General features: G+C 39.8%; 1 protein-coding gene across 6 annotated transcripts in view; it reads left to right on the top strand.

Annotated features, from left to right (window-relative positions):
• Nucleotides 1-701: 701 nt before the first annotated feature.
• Nucleotides 702-19377, top strand: part of LOC148385493 (collagen alpha-1(XII) chain-like) — a 47918-nt gene continuing 29242 nt past the window's right edge. For 2 of the 6 annotated variants that reach the window (XM_088400392.1, XM_088400390.1), the window contains exons 1-23: nucleotides 703-1062; nucleotides 2080-2185; nucleotides 5009-5125; nucleotides 5209-5352; nucleotides 5881-5934; nucleotides 6806-7069; nucleotides 7148-7312; nucleotides 7463-7636; nucleotides 7726-8016; nucleotides 8095-8697; nucleotides 8836-9114; nucleotides 9263-9538; nucleotides 9639-9911; nucleotides 12895-13164; nucleotides 13637-13903; nucleotides 14986-15178; nucleotides 15273-15397; nucleotides 16422-16571; nucleotides 16957-17076; nucleotides 17146-17310; nucleotides 17382-17528; nucleotides 18320-18459; nucleotides 19197-19326. In XM_088400392.1, the coding sequence (XP_088256518.1) occupies nucleotides 2116-2185; nucleotides 5009-5125; nucleotides 5209-5352; nucleotides 5881-5934; nucleotides 6806-7069; nucleotides 7148-7312; nucleotides 7463-7636; nucleotides 7726-8016; nucleotides 8095-8697; nucleotides 8836-9114; nucleotides 9263-9538; nucleotides 9639-9911; nucleotides 12895-13164; nucleotides 13637-13903; nucleotides 14986-15178; nucleotides 15273-15397; nucleotides 16422-16571; nucleotides 16957-17076; nucleotides 17146-17310; nucleotides 17382-17528; nucleotides 18320-18459; nucleotides 19197-19326 (4417 nt within the window). In that variant the 5' untranslated portion in view covers nucleotides 703-1062; nucleotides 2080-2115. Of the gene's footprint in view, nucleotides 1063-2079; nucleotides 2186-5008; nucleotides 5126-5208; nucleotides 5353-5880; nucleotides 5935-6805; nucleotides 7070-7147; nucleotides 7313-7462; nucleotides 7637-7725; nucleotides 8017-8094; nucleotides 8698-8835; nucleotides 9115-9262; nucleotides 9539-9638; nucleotides 9912-12894; nucleotides 13165-13636; nucleotides 13904-14985; nucleotides 15179-15272; nucleotides 15398-16421; nucleotides 16572-16956; nucleotides 17077-17145; nucleotides 17311-17381; nucleotides 17529-18319; nucleotides 18460-19196; nucleotides 19327-19377 lie in introns of all 6 variants that reach the window. The other 4 variants (XM_088400393.1, XM_088400391.1, XM_088400394.1 and 1 more) reach the window with 4 other exon arrangements.

Below are 19377 nucleotides of genomic sequence, written 5' to 3'. Positions count from 1 at the left end.
TACTTATTCATCAGAAGGGTGGATCAAATATCTGATCCACAAAACTCCCTAAGTGAGACTTGATGGGTCATGTCTGATAAGAAGAAAAGACAAGGAAAAAAACACACACATTCTAAGTCCAATTTGTAACCAGAGTTGGGATCTGATGTATCAAATTAAAACACCAAATCCTCCAATCATCCCTTTGCCCAATCTTACACACAGTACACCAAAATCATTCTAGTAGTCCATCTTATTCCCTCTTGCCATTAAAACGACACATCATCTTTCTGTATTTTATGTTTATAAAAAAAAACTGTTAAAAATTCATGCTAAAGCTGTATTTTTGCATATAGAAAATTCCTCCAGCATTTCTCATGCAGTTTTCAGTTTTGAGCTCCAGAGAGCACCAAAGAACAACCAGTCAGTAACACAATACGGAACGGCGCCTGATGAAGTCCTTGAACTTTTCTTAAATAAACTGACATTTTCACAAATGCCCAAATTTCTGTGAAACCCAAATAATGAGCTAAACGCTCTTCATTTGATGACATCAGTGTTGATGCTTAAAAGCATTCTGAGCATATTAGGTTCAGGCAATGAATCAGAAGGAGCCTGTCGGTTTCTTTCCCCAGAGCAAACAATTTGACTCATCACTTGATACATATCCAAATAAATTGTATTTCTTAGTTCGCACAACCCCCGCAGTGTCGTCTGGCCAAACTACTGTGAGGTCACGTTGGCGCTGGAAACTCAATAAACCGCCAGACCAATGGAATTTGAAGGAAAAAATGTAATTTCCAAGGAACCGCGCGGTCCCAGCAGGGGGACATATATCAAGTAACAGGCGGGGGAAAGTCGTCAGAGAGCAAAATGATGGTAAATTGAGAGTTGGGAACTGCCCCCCTATTAAGAAGCCGGTGGTGGAGAGAATCTTCCCACTTGGAAGGAAGTTTTTCCTCCTTGGACATCTGCTGGTGGAGCGCGCAGGAGGCAGAGAGGAAAGAAGGTGCGCACAAGGAGGCTTCTTCACCCAAGGCACATTCGAATTCTCATCTTTCCATCTTTTGGCTTCTTCAATAGGTGAGCCGTCCTATTTTATACTTTTATTGACTTTTTCGACAGTTAATTGACTGAGAGAGTTCTCGTTTTTTTTCCATTATTTTTTTATTTGCAAATAATTTTGATTTTTTTGACAACTCTCAATCCGTCTATCCATCAATCTAGCTATTATTTTTTTATTTGCAAATAATTTTGAAAATATTTTGCCAACTCTCAATCTATCTATTAATGTATCTATTAATGTATCTATTAATGTATCTATTAATGTATCTATTAATGTATCTATCTATCTATCTATCTATCTATCTATCTATCTATCTATCTATCTATCTATCTATCTATCTATCTATCTATCTATCTATCTATCTATCTATCTATCTATCTATCTATCTATCTATCTATCTATCTATCTATCTATCTATCTATCTATCTATCTGTCATGGACAGAGCTATAATTTACAATTATCAAATCTTTTGTAGATGAAAAATAGAAGAAGGGCCAAATTAGTGATTTGGCTCCTCAAAGTTAACAGTTAAATTGATTTTGAGGCAGCAAAATGTATCCTGCATGTTCATTTTGTGTAGATTTCTATCCAATTAAAAAAAAAAAAAACATTTCACAACTAATATTACCAGTCTATTAATTTACTGCTCATGCATCTGTGATAACCACCGAGAGGATAGTACGTAATTGAAGACTATTGCCCATTGGTGTAGATGGTGTTTTTATTTTTTTGTCAATTTATGGCAGCTGGGCTGCAGCTTTTAAATTCAAATGAAGACTTGCGGTGTTTTAAGTAAAGTGGTTTAAGACCTTCAAATTAATAAACGGCAAACCTCATGAATATCTTAACTCTCGAGTCTTAGGCTGCATCCTTTGTGCTAATACCCTGCAGCTGACTGTGTCTATTCCAAACTACTTCCAATCTTGACCGCTTTAAACAGCTAATTAAATACATCCATACCATGCAATATATAAACACAACACACGGGGCGCTGTTTACTCAGACTAACTCTAAATCCCTGGCTCTTATCCAGACCCATTGATGCCCTGCTAACCCCCAAGGTCTAAAAATGAAGAAAGGGCTGTGTCTGGCCACAGCTGCCTTGTTTGCAGCTCTGATATCCTCCATCGATGCTCAAGGTAAACCAAGCACACCCGTCAGTCACTCTAATGAGACACACTTTACCCTTTCTCTCTCTTTTACTCCTCCCTCTCTTCTTATCTCCAGTTGTTAGTGTTGCAAGGAGATAGACCTTTATTTAAATGTCATCGATTATATGACAATGTGTAACGGTGAAGTCAATAAAGTTGTTGTTATTCTATGTGTATGCTTGACTGTGTGACCCACGGCTATTATTTAAATGCCGTGACTCAATATTGAATCACATTAAAGCTGCAATTCAAATGATTTTTAACTATTCATAGCAAATGTTACAATATGGCAAATAGTAGCAAATCAACAGCAAAAAAATTGTATTCCATTTCCAACTTGTAATTAAATGTCTTAAAACAGCAGGGCAAACACTGACGTCATCAGATTTTATTGCTTAGTGCTTCACCATTAAATATCTTTGTATGTCTGCTATTTTCCATGGTGACATTTGCTGAATCCGAATAGGACACTGGAAAAAATGATTAGACACTTGTAAAATCAGTAACGCACAGTGGATTGAAGTCTTCATATCATGTTGAAAATTAATCAGTATGGTTTACAAAACATCAATCTCGACTAACCGTCACGATTTTATTTAAATTTATTGAACTGCATTGATGATAGAAATTAGATGTGACATTTATTCTGTGTAAAGTTAGATTATATGAATGGTATTTTCCTGTACACGCAATGTAATTCGTTATAGGATGTGAAAGTTGACAACAAAAAGTAACTTACGACTCAAATATGCTATCAAAAAGTTCGTCAAATATGGTATGGAAAACGTTGTCATTTTTTCCTCCCTTATAAAGCTTTCTGGCAGCGTGAGTGGAGTCTAAGCTCTCTTCTCATATATCTCCACTGCACGAATGGAAAGATGAAATAGGAGAATAGCAAATGAATCCTCAGACAGCAATGAGACACACAAAGAGCCTTTCTCGACCTCCTTTGCGGGTATTTGCAAAAACGCTGACTTTGCGAAATGTATGGAAAGCGAATATGCAGTAATGTTTAATGTCAGCACATGTTGCTGAATGACTTTGGCATTTTTCCCTGCCTCCATGGGAGGGTCGTTGTTCCTTCCCCTTCTCCCTGGTCTCCCTTTCTGGCAGTAGCTCAAACCAGGGTGGCTGGCTGCCTGGAGACTGAGGTTACTCAGAGAACAGTAGCCAGACTCAGAGCGGGTGTCCTTTATTAGAAACTGATGGGACAGAACGCCAACAGCCACAAGTTCCTAAAAACACACCAGAGACCACCTTTGGTCCTCAAGTGTATTTAAACTCCAGGAAAAGAAACTATATACATCAACTGAAGACTTCCCTAAACAATTTTTATTGAGCCATTTCCTGAACACACACACACATTATTCACACCTTCATACCATTGTTGGAGCAGTGAACTCGTGGAGAATTGAGTGCCGACACGTTCCATCGGGGCTCCTTGAGTTTATAAGACAGGTTGGTGATCCTCCAATCCCAGTTTTTACCTATTTGATGACCTCCTGTTCATCATCTGCCTTTGCATTCAGTTACCAAACTATGGTTTCCTTCCCCAAAATGTATTTTACAATGATATCCATGGAAAACTCTTAGTAATAGCTACCATGCGGTCTCATGTAGAAACGCTCTCCTGATTTCTAAAATTGTCTGCATGATTATTTGTTTTAAATGAGTCATATTACTCCAGTACAGATAGTTTTAATAAGTAATTCTAGTTTATTGATGATGATTTATTTTCTCACTCACCGCCATATTGGCACATATCTGACACTAATTACAAGATATGCAATTGTTTATAAGACAGCTAATGTGAATGCTAGATTAAATATTAGGCACTTTGAGAGGAATTTATGCATGCAAATTTTCACAGACCTTACATACTCGTTTAATAACAGTGAACTACATTGTAGGCTTTTAGTTTGGGAATATCATTGTAAAATATATTTGTCATCTGTCTGTGTGGCCCCAACTGTACATGGAGAAGCAAGTCCATCAAAGTTGTCAAGCTGAACAACTTTCACATGTACATGATGCATGATCCGAAAATTGCCTTCTTTCCCAATATACTGTATGTCCTTTATTTTTATTTTTTTAGACTATGTATATATTGCACATGTAAAAAAACATGTTGATGCTGTTGTGGAAAAAGTACACAAGAGTCTCGTGTGACAAATTGTGTATTCTTTTTTAAAAGGTTTGCAATGGATATGTGCCACTGTTTTTTTGAACCAAATAAACAAAATGGAATATGTTTATATACTGTGTGTATATAAAACATATAGTGTTCAATTGCATTTAGACTTCAGTATGGCATCTTGAGTTCCATTGTATAATCAGTAACTTGCAGTTGAGTTGTGTTTTTGTCATGCTGGGATCAACTTTTGTGGTTTAAGTGGTCGTTGCATGCGTTGTGATGACTGCACTCAGCATGTTATTTGGATGGTTCACGTTCGTGTTTGCACTATGGTTATGTTTGAGTCGTGCACATGTTATGTTTGCCAGTGCTTGAGTTGTTGGCCTCCGTGGTTGGACAACTCAAACAAATGCCATTTTTACTCGGAAATGGCTTCTCACACTGTTTCTGGTTGTTGTCACATTTCTGTACTTGTCACGTGACACATGGGCATCAATGCTTTGTGTCTATTTCCCAACAACGAAAAAAAGCTCACTTCAACCGTGAAGTGTTTGTCGTTGGGATTCATGTGAATGCTTGACTAGAAATTCCATCTTATATTCGATCAAAAATACTACCATAAAAATACATAACTACTATAAGTAATTGTGTTTAATACTGATTCATCTGTTTTCCAGTGGATCCCCCCTCGGACTTGAACTTTAAAATTCTAAATGAGAACACAGTGGAAATGTCTTGGGTAAGACCCTCGACAAGAATAGAAGGCTTCAGAGTACAGATTACTTCAGAAGCAGGTGAGTAAAGACCGCGTATTTTGAGGTCATTTAATCCGACAACACAACCTAACATTCGATTTGTTGTTTTATCTCTTATGCAGATGAACCAACAAGAGATTTTGCCCTTAATGCTTATACTACGTCCACATCAATCACTAACCTGACCCCTGATTTGGACTACTCAGTATCCATCAATTCCTATTATGGATCTGAGGAGAGTATTCCCATCTTTGGGCGACTCACCAGTAAGTGATTTTTTTGGGGAAAAGTGGATGCACCAACATATACCGTATTTTCCAGACTATAAGGCGCACTGGACTATAAGCCGCACCATTAATATATTATGTCAGATTTTTAATCCAAATTAAATCATTCTCCATTTTATCTTTTTTATTTGAACTTCAGACGCAACAAATTACTTTATAATCACAAAATAATGATCCACAGTCATATTTGATTCATGATTCATAGTCTTTAGCGGGCCACTCATGATTGATTTCATGACACAATGCTTCGGGCCAGTTTAAATTTAGGAATTTGGTCCATATATAAGGCGCACCGGACTATGAGGCGCACTGTCGGCTTTTGAGAAAATTTTAGGTGCGCCTTATAGTCCGGAGAATACGGTAGTACTGAATGTGCAAGCAGCTGGTTCTGATTGTGTTGACTTGTTTTTATGACGTGTTGATTATCTTCGCCTGTTGAGAAAATACTGCAAGAGGATCGGGACAACAATGGGTTCTGTTGACTGTCTAAGTGTTCTTGTCTTTCAGTCCAATCCAGTAACTCCAGTGGACGAGTTCGAAGGCCACCGTCAAATGCAATAAGTGAGTGTTTTTTTCAAGTGCCAACCAAAATATTTTCAGCGCTTCTCCATCTCTCGCTTCTTTCTCAAATCATGACAGTCGTCATTGTACGTTCCCCCCCCGGAATAATTTAGTCATTTTACATTCTGGGTAATGAGTGCATAACGTTCTTGACAGTGGTTGGGAAGGCAGTGATTCCGTTAATTAACAGCAGTTGCCACATTATGAAAAAAAGGAAAAGTAGGCTTCAGGCTTCACGGGAGGACACAAGGTTTCTTTTGTGCGTCATGGAGGGGGAAGAGAGCAGGAAGGGGAGGGTGACCCAGGAATGACACATTCATTGTACCCCGTAGAAACAGGCAACGTCCGACAAAGTACGTCATAGGGATTTAAACATCTTGAAAATCCCCCCACCTGTTGATTCTTTTGGAAACCACTTCCAGATTTCACTTTGACTTGTTCATAGCTAAGCACTCACTGTCTTTCACATTACCAACATTTGGTCAGAGAATTTCAGATGAAAAAAAGAAGGACACATTTGGAATGAATTAAACCAATTTGAATATCATGTGTACCTTCAAGATTGTCAGAAATTATAACAGGCAAACATTATTCCAACAGAAAATACAATCCACTACAAACAGCCATGCGGAATTTTAAAAAGTGAATATTGCAGCTGGGACTTTTGGTAAATATTTGGTCCACACGGCTGCTTCAGGGTGGAATGACTATACCAAAGCCACTCTTTGGCACACACATATTTCCTTTGGTGTCAGGATCCACTTCGGAAGAAAATAGTCAGTTTAAAAATATTTTTACACTAATCCCTAGGTTAGGTCAGTTTAAATTCTGCAATAAAACTCTAACACACTTCTACTCTTTGTTTCTACAGAGTGCTCAGTCAGTGCGATTGCAGATTTGGTTTTTCTGGTTGACGGTTCATGGAGTGTGGGCAGAGAGAACTTTAAGCACATCCGGAGTTTTATCGCTAGCCTGGCTGGAGCCTTTGACATCGGCGAGGATAAAACTCGTGTAGCAGTGGTGCAATACAGTACGGATACTCGCACAGAGTTCCCTCTGACACGTTACACCAGGAGAGGAGACCTGATCCAAGCCATCAACTCACTTCCATACAAGGGAGGAAATACGATGACAGGTGAGGAGATCTTCAGTCAATTTCACAAAAGAATGAAGAAAGACGAATACAGAATGTTCTTTATACCTTTGTCTTTAGGTGATGCCATTGAGTACTTGCTTCAAAACATCTTTACGGAGGAAACTGGATCCAGGAAAGTTTTTCCAAAGATAGCCATGATCATCACTGATGGAAAATCTCAGGATCCAGTGGAGGAGCATGCTAGAAGACTTAGGAACATTGGAGTGGAAATATTTGTCTTAGGTATGTGTTTCATAACGAGAGTTTTTATTTTGCTCTCCCATGTGTCCTATCAGCATGTTCTTGGAAACTTCCTGACTTTCCACTGATGGTCCATTGTAAGAGTGATATCATAAATTATTCTTTTTTTTAATTTCTCTTTATCCATCGCAGGTATCAAAGGTGCAGATGATGATGAACTTAGAGAAATGGCTTCCGCTCCGTACGACAAACATGTGTACAATGTAGCCAATTTTGATATGATCCAAGATGTCGAGAAAAAGATCATCTCAGAAGTGTGCTCTGGTGTTGATGAGCAGCTCAGCGTTCTCGTTAGCGGTGAAGAAAGTAGGTCCCGCATTCTGCTTATAAAATTCAGTGCTGGAAAGTTATTGCAGTGTCCGAATTGCTGAATTTTTTTTTCGTCTGGTTCATAGTGGTGGAGCCGGCGTCCAACTTGCAAGTGACGGAAATTGCATCAAAGTCAATGAGGGTGACGTGGGATGCCTCACAGGGATATGTCACAGGATATAAGCTTGTCCTGGTTCCCCTGTTGCCTGGCATTAGTCGTCAAGAATTGTACATAAGCGTGATGCAGAACTCCATCAATGTTCGTGATCTCGCTCCTGATACCGTGTACGAGATAAGCCTGTATGCCCTCAAGGGTTTGACACCGAGCGAACCCGTCATGGCTACAGAGAAGACACAGCCCGTCAAAGTGAGAACAGGTGAGAAGATTTGTGTGATTTATTGTCATTCTTGATGTTATTTTGCCTTTAACTCAATTATACCTGCTGTCATTCTAGAATGCTCGCTGGGAGTGGATGTGCAGGCTGACGTGGTTCTGCTGGTGGACGGTTCATACAGTATTGGATTACAAAATTTCGCCAAAGTCCGTGCCTTCTTGGAGGTACTGGTCAATTCCTTTGACGTTGGCCCCAACAAGGTCCAGCTTAGTTTGGTCCAGTACAGTCGAGATCCACACACTGAGTTTGCGCTCAACAGCCATCATGACATTAACGCCGTTGTCAAAGCTGTCCGTACTTTCCCTTACCGTGGAGGTTCCACCAACACTGGCAAGGCTATGGCCTACGTGAAGGACAAGATCTTTAATACCAACCGTGGTGCGAGAGACAATGTCCCCCGTGTCATGGTGCTGATCACGGATGGAAAATCATCAGACTCTTTTAAGGACGCAGCAACCAACCTGAGAAATAATGATGTAGAAATCTTTGCTGTGGGTGTAAAAGATGCAGTGAGGTCAGAGCTGGAAGCAATCGCCAATGAACCATCAGACACTCACGTCTATGAGGTGGAAGACTTTGATGCCTTCCAGAGGATTTCCAAAGAGCTTACCCAGTCCATCTGTTTGAGGATTGAACAGGAACTTCTCAAGATTAAAAAGAAGAGTAAGTTGCAATACAAATAACCTGAGACCATGAAGCATGCTGTTGTACAACTAAATAAATACATTCCATAGTGGAGAACAATAAGTATATTTAGTATGCTATTGTCCACTTACTATGTAAATTATTATCTCTTCTTAGGTCTGCTTCCACCCGAAAACTTGGAATTCTCTGAGATTACCTCCCGCAGCTTCCGCACAACGTGGACCGCACCTATTTCCGATGTTTTGGGTTACCTGGTGCGATTCCGTAAGGCTGAAGATGTTACCGGAGACTATATTACTATGGCAGTTCCCCGTGAGACGACTACAGCTATTCTGCCACATCTTACGCCCCTCACTACATATGAGGTCAATGTCTTTGGGCAATATGAAAAGGGGGACAGTTTCCCTTTGACTGGTGAAGAAACTACCCTTGAAGGTAAGATCTTTATCTGGAGAGTTTGGTAAATTCGTAATTACCAGTCATTTGGAATTACTTAATCAAGATCCAAATGTACAGTAAATACGTATTAGCTGTTCATTTATGATAGCTACACCTTTACCATATATGTGATTTACCTTTCCAGAGAAAGGGAGGGTACGGAACCTACGAGTTACGGAGGAAACTACGAGCAGTTTCAGGGTATCTTGGAAACCTGCTCCAGGATCGGTTCTCAGATACCGTCTGACATACGTCCCACTTAGTGGTGCTGGGGAAATATTGGAGGCCCAAACTATAGGAGATGAGACTACCATTGTTCTAGAGGAACTTTTCCCCATCACCACCTATCGTGTGTCTGTGTCTGCTGAGTACATCACAGGCTTGGGGGATGAAATGCAAGTGGATGGCACAACCAAAGAAGGTGAGCAAAAAATAGAATTAAAACAATTATGATGCTGAGAACGTTTTTTCCCTACGCATTCAATATAGATAATATATAATTCATTTTTGTTTGTCCTCAGTAATTGGTTCTCCTCGTAACCTCCGGGTGTTTGATGAAACCATCAATACCATGAGACTAACATGGGAGGCTGCTCCAGGAAATGTTCTCCAATACATCATTGCCTATAAACCTGCCGAGGCAGGTGAGAGGAGAGAAGTGACTATCAGAGGAGATACAACCGAGGCTTTGCTTCAGAACCTCCAACCAGATACTGAATACGAACTGTTTGTCAGCGCACGTTATACTTCGGCTTTGGGTGATCCTCTTCTTGGTACAGGAACAACATTAGAAGGTAAGAAGGAGTTTCACCTAATTATTTGGCACAGATTGTAGGTTTGATGAGGAGGAAATCTGTGGGTGTGTGGGGAGGAGGGGATGATCGTAAATCATCCTGGTTTGTCTGCAAATTGTGCTCCATGCATGGCAGGTATGCATGGTATGAAAATATTTGTATATAGTAACCTTCAGATGCAGTTAAATATGCTAAAAGAGTTTTTGAGAGCACAAGTTCTCCATCATTGCCAGAGTGTTGGAGCCCAACACATTAAGAAAGGAGGTAAAATAAAATAAGATTAATTTAAAACAGAATGACAGAAGTGTTGTGGCATTATGAACAACAAGGAAGGCTTTGTGTCCAGCAGAGAAGAATGTCAGTTCCATTAAAATGTGGATTAAAATAAAGGTAGTGGTGGGAAAAAATCCATGTTCTGCCGGTGAGAACAGTCATCATAGTTTTCTGTTCTGACCCATGCAACAGAGGCTTCATTGTTGTTGATCTAAAGTGAGAAGGCAAATGTTTACAATTATGAGACTTTATTGAAATCGATATCCAAAGTCATCACATCATAAATTTGATGCGAATTAAGATTTATAAGATAAAATTAAACTATCCTGGCCCTGCAATAAATGATCTCAGCCTTCAGCTATTGATGACATTCCGTTCTCAACCAATGGCTCAGCAATGTAAACATTTCATATTTATAGACCACAATCATGTTGTTCCAGCCCAGATGACATTAGGTGTGGTTTCATTTTGTCGAATGTTTAATGTAAACAAAATTCCCTTTGTATTTTCCATCCTGACCAAAATGATGTCAAATATGTGCCATCACTAGCTGCACACCCCCATAGGAAAAGGCCCGATGACAAAGCACTTTGTTTAGGCGGCTCTATTAAGCTGTCATGATCTCAGCACGCTCTGAACACTGATCTCATTGTGTCCAGAGGTCATTTGCTTTGAGTGACCCTCCCTGTGAAGTCCGTGTAGGTGGGTTATACAAAGCATGCTCTTATGGCTAAGCCCATATGGCGTTAGCCAACACAGAAGCCACTGGGTAGGCAGAATTGTTACTGTGAAATGTCGAAGAGCGAAGCACATTCTCCAGGTGCAGCAGGAAATGGAATATGCCATTCAACCTTGAACAAAGACAGTTATTTACTTATGAAGCGGTACAACTGTCCATAATGAAAGATGTCACCAATGGGAACATCCGATAGAAGCTGGGTGGGTCAAAGGACTTCCAGGTTTTTGAGAGAGCGAAGATAAAGCCTATATGTATTTTGGAAGGACAACATTGTTGCCTTTCACAAACACACAAACCATATTTGTTCTCTTTGTCTTATTTACTATATAATATTGTTGTTATAAGTTCCTTTTTATCTACATGTACAATATATGCAGAGCTGCAATATGACTTCCAACTTAGAGAAAGGGAGGACTTGACAAGTCAGAACTTGTTGCTGAACTTAGTCCAGAGCTCAGTGGCCAAATGGCATTTTAAAATAATGAAGATAATTATCAGTGCATGAGATAGTGCGGGTGCATTTTTGTGGTTGCTTTTTATTTGTTGTTATAATGAGCTTTGGGAATCTCTGGTTACAAATCTAAATGTTATTCCAGCACACACCCAACAGGGAAAGCTCTTTTGATATTCTTGAGTTGTATCAGATAAGGTTTTATAAATGCGCTTAAGGTTTTGGTGCATATTTATCAGTTGTTTTTTTTTTCCCCAAGGTTTTGATGTGAGATTAGCACTGATATAATGAGGACAGTAGGTTGAGGGCAGTAAGCAAAATATGTGGTGAATGTTTTTATTAGCATACAATTGCTCCCAGTGTTACCGGGAATGCCCATAATTTGATTATGTTTTTATTAGCATACTATTCCTCCCGGTGTTACCGGGAATGCCCATAATTTGATTTAGGCTAGCTGTCTTGCAGGTTTAGCTTTTCACAGTGGAAAAAGTCAGCCTGAGTTTATGCTAAATCTGTGAACCATGTGTTTCATGCATGCATGCTTTACCTTTTGGAGTGGCCCCTGTGCAAATGTTGAAAAGTGGGCCACCGTCTGCAAAAGCAATCATTCCGTTCCTTCCCTTCGCCTACGGTTCACACACGGCCGGAACAGTCAATCAAATTTATCTTTTGCCATTTATTTGGCAAAGACTTTCCAGGTGTTTGGATGCTCTGGCTAGAGTTTGTGCAGCCTTGACTTTTCATGGTCCTCAAACTCTGGAACTCTTTATCTCCGAAGTTTAATCTCAAGGTGCAGATCATTCTGCTTGGCTGGAACATCTTCTGCTGTTATTTCGGTTCAGATCACTTTCCAAGCCGTCAGTAATGGATGGATGGGATTCTAAGAAGGAGAAATAGATTAGACACAGGGAGTGCTTCTTATGCTGGGAATCACAGCTCATATATTTTCTTTTCAATGGGATATGAGAATGATTGACAGCGACCACCTACCACAAATAATCCGATAAAGGTATTAAAAAAAAAAAATCATCATGGGGCACTTGGTTGTTCTGGTTTCTCATAGTTTCAGCCAGGTGGGAGTGGTGAGAGTCTCGACACAGGCTCACCACTCTTAGCATCTGGCTGCTCCTCATGAAACACCACCAACAAAATCCCCAAGCTGTAAAATAAGTGAGGACATGAGGTAGTGCAACATCTGCAATTGTGGTATTGTGGATCATGTTCTTTTTTTTTTCAATGGAAAATTAAAGTGCTACAAGGAGAGGTGCAGCTACGGAATTTGTGATTAGGTTAGAAGATTTTTCCCAACGGTCTTTAATTATAAAAGGAGAAGGTCATGGTGTTGTATAATAGATGATGATGGTTTATTCTTTGGCGTGAACGTTGATACTCCCGAATCCTCCTTAGTCATTATTTTCTATCTTTGTGAAACATGAGAGGGAATAAAGCATAGTCAAAAATCTATCCAGCTATATTTGATTTTTGTTGATGATTAAATATTTCTCTCAATTTCTCCACAGAACTTGGTTCACCCAGAGATCTAGTGACCAAAGATCCCACAGACACCACTTTTATTGTATCTTGGGTTGCGGCCCCGGGTAAGGTCCGTCAGTACCGGATCACCTGGCAGTCTATGTTCACCGCGGAGTCTGGGGAAAAGAGAATTCCAGGAGAGTTGACATCCACGATTCTGGAAGGTCTCACACCGGAGACACGTTATCAGGTGTCTGTGTATGCTGTTTATGGTCACGGTGAAGGTCAACCATTAGCTGGAGAGGAAACCACAGATAGTAAGTCCATTATTTTTACTCCCACTTATTCTCAAATCAATGTTTGTAACATTGTTTCTCCTTGATTAGAAAGGACCACAATAATCAAAGCTGTTTCAAACACTCAGCAGCTTCTCATATAGTATTTGTAGCCGTCATGAATATTTTCTCAAATGTTTCTTTGCCTTTTTCTGCTATGAGCAAGTTCTGTTAGCCTCAAAGGCATCCTTTCCAAAGACAACAAGCTACACATAATCAATCATATAACAAAGTAGATATCCAGATGAAAGACTGAGCCATGCTAATGTTTAGTTTATTTTCAATCAAGACAGCCATGGCGCTTATGTTTCCAAAGGTGCATCGGAAACACAAGCTGTTAAGCACACACTTAGCGCACGTTAGAATCTAAACTTGGTCTGTATTTTCCATCAGACTATCCATTTATCTTTCCCCCGTTTTAACCGCAGAGGTTTTTTGTTTTTCTTCCTCATAGTCTCGGATGCTGCCAGAGTGATCGGCGTCTCAGAGGAGACGGAGAAGAGCATGAAGGTGACATGGCAGCCAGCACCTGGAAATGTGGTCAACTACCGTGTTACTTATAAACCGCAGTCTGGAGGGCGCCAGCTGGCAGCCAAGGTGCCCGGTGGCAATACCACCACCGTGTTGAGACGCCTTACTCCCCTCACCACCTATGACATCATTGTTGTGCCAGTATATCGTTCCGGAGAGGGCAAAGCAAGACAAGGCGCAGGAACAACATGTAAGTTGGCCTTTAACCTCATACTCCATTTTTATCTCCACATATTTATCGCATTTTAAGCTAAACTGCATTGTTCAAGTTGGTATTACCCTCGCTACTTTGCGTTTCGTTTATCGCAGCTTCGCTACATCGCAGATTTTTTTTTTCTAAATGAAAAAAACCTTTAAAAGTCAAAATAAAACTTCTAAATTGAGGAAATATGTGTCTAACCTTTAGGACAATGTAGTATTGCTCCAAATGTTCGTTTACATTACTTTAGAAGTCGGTTTTCGCGTGTGAGCACGATCACGAATTAGTATCTTTTTCCGCTAACTCGTTAGCCTGCCTAGTACTTCTTGTTGGTGACCGTACTTCGCGGATTTCACTTATCGCGGGTGGTTTTTGGAACCAATTATCCGCGATAAACGAGGGATTACTGTACACCTGAAATGTATTGCCATTTGCATTTCTTCAACAAAAGACAATTGGATAACCATCTTTGTATGATTTAATATGAGATATAAATCAAGAATGATTCATTTAAAATTGGAACAATTTGATTCAGTGGGATTATATAAAAAATATGTACTATACCTGATACACACACACATACTGAACACTTTAAATTGTTAGGAATAAACACACGTACTGAACGCTTTAAATTGTTAATAATAAACACAGGTGTGTCTGTAAATGGGAATAGTTTGTCTGTACGCTCTGCGATCAGGTGTACCCCGCCCTCTGCCCGAAGGCATCTGGGATAGGCTCGAGCACGCTCACGACCCCAGTGAGGATAATCCATTCCGATATGCACACACCTATTTTCTGATTCCATTTTCGTCTTGGCCTTAATTGCTGGCATGTCGTGCTCCACCGTCAACGTAACACCGACACAAAATCGTGATCAATAAAAAAAATAATTTATTGCTCAGTTTTATTACCCATCAAAGCATGTGTTAACAAGCAAGACAAGAGAAAATCCTTTAACAGTTACAAAAGCTAATGACTGTGTTTACATCATCTTCCCAAACTGTACTTGAAAGGTCTAAGAGATCTTGAGGAGGAGGAGAAAATCTAAATATTTGTACCTCTTTCCCTACTAGTGACCCCCTATAAAGGTCCTAGGAATCTCCAGACTTCAGAACCAACAAAGACCAGTTTCCGCGTAACATGGGACCCTGCACCTGGTCAGGTGAAAGGTTACAAAGTGATTTTCCACCCTAAAGAGGATGAGATTGACCTGGGAGAGCTTGTAGTTGGCCCCTATGACAACACCGTGGTACTGGAGGAGTTAAGGTAGTGTTGCATTTTCTTATGTTAATCACTTTTAAAGAACCGTCTCGTGTATTTTGTATGACACCATGAATGGCTGATTTCTTTGTATTTCTAGAGCTGACACAGAATACAAAGTGAATGTGTTTGGCGTGTTTGAGGGAGGAGAAAGTATGCCTTTGGCTGGAGAAGAGAAAACCACACTCACAAGTGGACCCGAGCCACCTCCTATTGAGCTACCAGGTGACTTTACTTAATGTTCCACTACATGACATTGTAGAGAAAGAAAAACCAACTAATTCACATCTACAGTAGTGCCACATCAATCAAGAATTTCCTGCTGTCTGCAATGAGTCACTTTGGGATTGCACTTAAAATTTCCAGTCCAAGTGCAGACTTGACTCGAACATATTTCATTTATTTTTGGTTTAAAAATGGTTTATTGCTCTTTGGGTCAGAGGGCATCACACAAATATGAGCACTGTAAAAGAAAACTGACATGTGACGATTATGGAAGGCCATTTTGACCGGGCCATTCCTAATAAGGAGACAGATCTGGCTTCAAAGCATCTGAATGGCTAAAAATTAATCTATTCAGTCAGATAGCAGGAATTTTCTTTTTGCACCTGAAATAGTGTTTTCCATTTGTGGCACATTTCTGTTTGTTTGATATCTGCTTGTTTGTTGTGAGATTTTTTTCATTTGTTGGGGGTTGGGGCGGCTGTAAATCAAATATGTAACCTGTGTTCAGTTCCAGACAGTGGCAGTTAGTGCAACATCTGCCTGTGCCAGTTGCACATCTGCAGTCTCCTTTTAGGTGCTGAAGATTCCAGCGCACAGTTGGAAAACAACATTTGAACATTACCTGGCTGCTAAGGAGGGCAAGGGAGTTCCTTCAGCCTTTGATATGTCATGGGCTATTATGACTTTATTCTCCTGATTTGCCCGTGGGATGAACAGACAGATGCAAAAAAAAAACCGCAGCCAGGAAACAAACTGCCCTGACACGCAACAAGACGAAAGGACAATTATTACAACACCTGGAAAATAAATGTTCCCTGCAAAAAAAAATCCTCAGCGAAAGATGAAAGAAATATTAGCCACTTTTACTGTCTGCTTGTGTTCTACAAATATTTTCTCATTTCTTTCTTTTCTTTACCACTTCCATGTCTTAACTGTCTTTACATTTTGAAAAATAACATGATCATGTACATGCAGCTGCATCTCATGTGATCCAATGAAGACACTAAACTCTTTGCCCTGTCAGATGTGATGTGTAAGACCAGTGCGCAGGCTGACATCGTGCTTCTTGTCGATGGCTCCTGGAGTATCGGACGTCTTAACTTTAAGACGATCCGTTCTTTCATCGCTCGCATGGTTGGAGTCTTTGACATCGGCCCCAATAGAGTCCAGATTGGTGAGTGTATCCAGCAGATTACCGTATTTTCTGCACTATAAGGTGCACCGTCTTATAATTCAATGAATAGCCCATTTTAAAACTTTGTCCATATATAAAGCGCACCGGATTATAAGGCGCACCTTCAATGAATGGCCCATTTTAAAACTTTGTCCATATATAAGATATATACATTTGGCCCGCGGGCTGGACTTTGGACACGCCTGCTGTAGTGGCTCAATATTGGTCCATATATAAGGCGCACCTGATTATAAGGCACACTTTTGAGAAAATTGGAGGTGTTTAGGTGCGCCTTATATTACAGAAAATACGGGACCTATTTTCCCAAAAAAAGCCATTTTGAAGTTGTGTGTGTTTGACTAATGGAAATCTTTACATTATTTAGGTCTTGCGCAGTACAGTGGAGACCCGAAGACTGAATGGCATTTGGATGCTCACCCAACCAGGGAATCCCTCTTGGATGCAATCTCTAACCTTCCCTACAAGGGTGGAAACACCTTGACAGGTAATTTAATTTATCAAGCTAAAAAAGAGCAATTAGGAAATGTTTTGATATACAACATCAATCCTACAGGTCTGGCTTTGAACTACTTGCTCCAGAACAATTTCAAAGAAAATGTTGGCATGCGACCCAATGCCCGCAAAATTGGTGTGCTGATCACTGATGGCAAGTCCCAGGATGACGTCAATGTCAACTCTCAGAGACTGCGCGAAGAGGGCATTGAGCTTTATGCCATTGGTAAACACATTTCGATACAATAATTGCTGAATGCTATTATGATCGTAGCTCACTTCTATCTTGGATTTCAGGTGTAAAGAACGCTGATGAGAATGAGCTGAGGTCCATTGCAACGGATCCCGATGAAATTCACATGTACAACGTGGCCGACTTCTCCTTCCTGCTAGACATTGTGGACAGGCTCACTGACAACCTTTGTAACAGTGTAAAAGGACCAGGTGTGCATCAGTTTTTATCGTCAAATTCGCTTTATGAGTTACAACAATTGCAGATTTTTAAACTTTTTGATTTTTTGTTTCAAAGCATACAATTATAACCCTTTATTTTATATTGATTAATTAATCCCAGAATGTATTATGCTTCTACATAACTTTGAGAGCAGTATAGGGGAGGGGCTTATATGTTCCAATATGTTTGTGCCACATTGCACATAGCAAGCTTCATAAGAGTATGCTTGCATGAGTTCAGTATTGGCCTTATGAGCTTTGACTTCAACTCCATAAAACACCTTAGGGATAAAGGAAAACAGATTATGAGCCAAGACCTCTCATCCAACATCAGCGATCTCTGACCTCAGATGTTCTTCTGGATGAGTTCAAAAAGATTCTCACGGACACATTCCAAAATTTTGCAGAAAGAATGGAAGCTGCTGCATTGGGAGAAACAATTCAGTTTATTTTTCCATTTTCAGTTCCTGTAAATTGTGTAATGGCCAAAAAATCCCATTACTTTAGTTAAAATAGGGTCATTGATTTATGTGCAGTCGAAGCAGGAAATTAGTCAAAGCATTAGAAATAATTATTTTATTGCTTTACAAATTTGTGTTTAGTAAAGTAAAATGGATGCAACTTAATCAAATTAAAGAGGTAAAAAAATTAGCCTTAGTCTGGGGAAGTTGCAATTTTCCAGTTTATGAGAATTTGCAGGTGGTTACTCACATCGGAATTAACTTTAGCACACATATAATGCTGACCGTGATGGTTTGTCTCGCACTTTCCGTCTGCTAAAGGAGGTCCGCCTGATGCGCCAACTAATCTGGTAACATCTGAGGTGACTCACCGTTCTTTCCGAGCCACGTGGACTCCCCCCGAGGACCCAGTGGAAAAATTCCGTGTGGAATATGTGTCTGAATCAGGAATCACACAACAGGTAACTAGAACTGTCGGACCACCAATAATGCAGTCAGTATTTCGTTCTCAAAACACATAAAGGTTAAGTGTGGTTCCCTAGAGTTGAGGTATTGAGAGAAGTTTGGCTTAAAATGTTGTATGTAATGAACCACTGTTTCAGAGTCTAATGGGATACTGTGCGAAAATAATTTCCAACCTCCTGTTTGTATTGGCCTCCTGCTGAACGGGAGTCCAATAATATTTTGATCTGACGGAGGGCCAGGAAATATTATGACCTCATGAACAATTGCAGCACTGGGAAAATAGAATGTATATTGCTGTGATTTACTCATTTTTGTTAATTAACTGATTACCCAAATGTAGCAATCTTAAATCTATTAGAAAATATAAATCAAGCATGAGGTATGCCAGCACAATCTAATAAGGCCCAAATGTATCCAATATCAAATCCTCAAAAATATACAAAGAAAAAAAATTATTACTTTTGACTGACATTTATCAAGTCTGAAAAAATATTTACTATATTGCTTGCATATTTCAAATTACAAGCTATAATAATAATAATAATAATAATAATAAACACATTGTTATATCAAAAATGAAAATTGCAAAAATTTTTAAATTAATCTCATTGTATGCGCAGATCATAATTATAATAATAATAATTAATCATCATGTGTGCCAATGTGTAAAATGGATGTGTGCCAATGTCCATACAACTGCAGACCATCTTCTAAGTGTCCTCTGTTTTAATAGGTGTTTGTGGATGGCACTCAGAACACAGTGGTACTTGAGCAACTCGACCCCCTGACCGAGTATCTGGTTAACGTCTACTCTGTGGTGGGAGAAGAGATCAGCGAGCCACTAAAGGGCGTCGAGACCACATGTAGGTTTTTGCTCTCTGCGGTTTTGGTTTACTGCTCGGAATGCAGTGTTT

Source organism: Syngnathus floridae, chromosome 16 (genome assembly GCF_059516105.1).
Source record: "Syngnathus floridae isolate MCC-2025c chromosome 16, RoL_Sflo_1.0, whole genome shotgun sequence".
Classification (NCBI taxonomy): Eukaryota; Metazoa; Chordata; class Actinopteri; order Syngnathiformes; family Syngnathidae; genus Syngnathus; species Syngnathus floridae.
The sequence above is the reverse complement of the archived record's forward strand: the minus strand, read 5'-3'. Positions and strand labels throughout refer to the sequence as shown.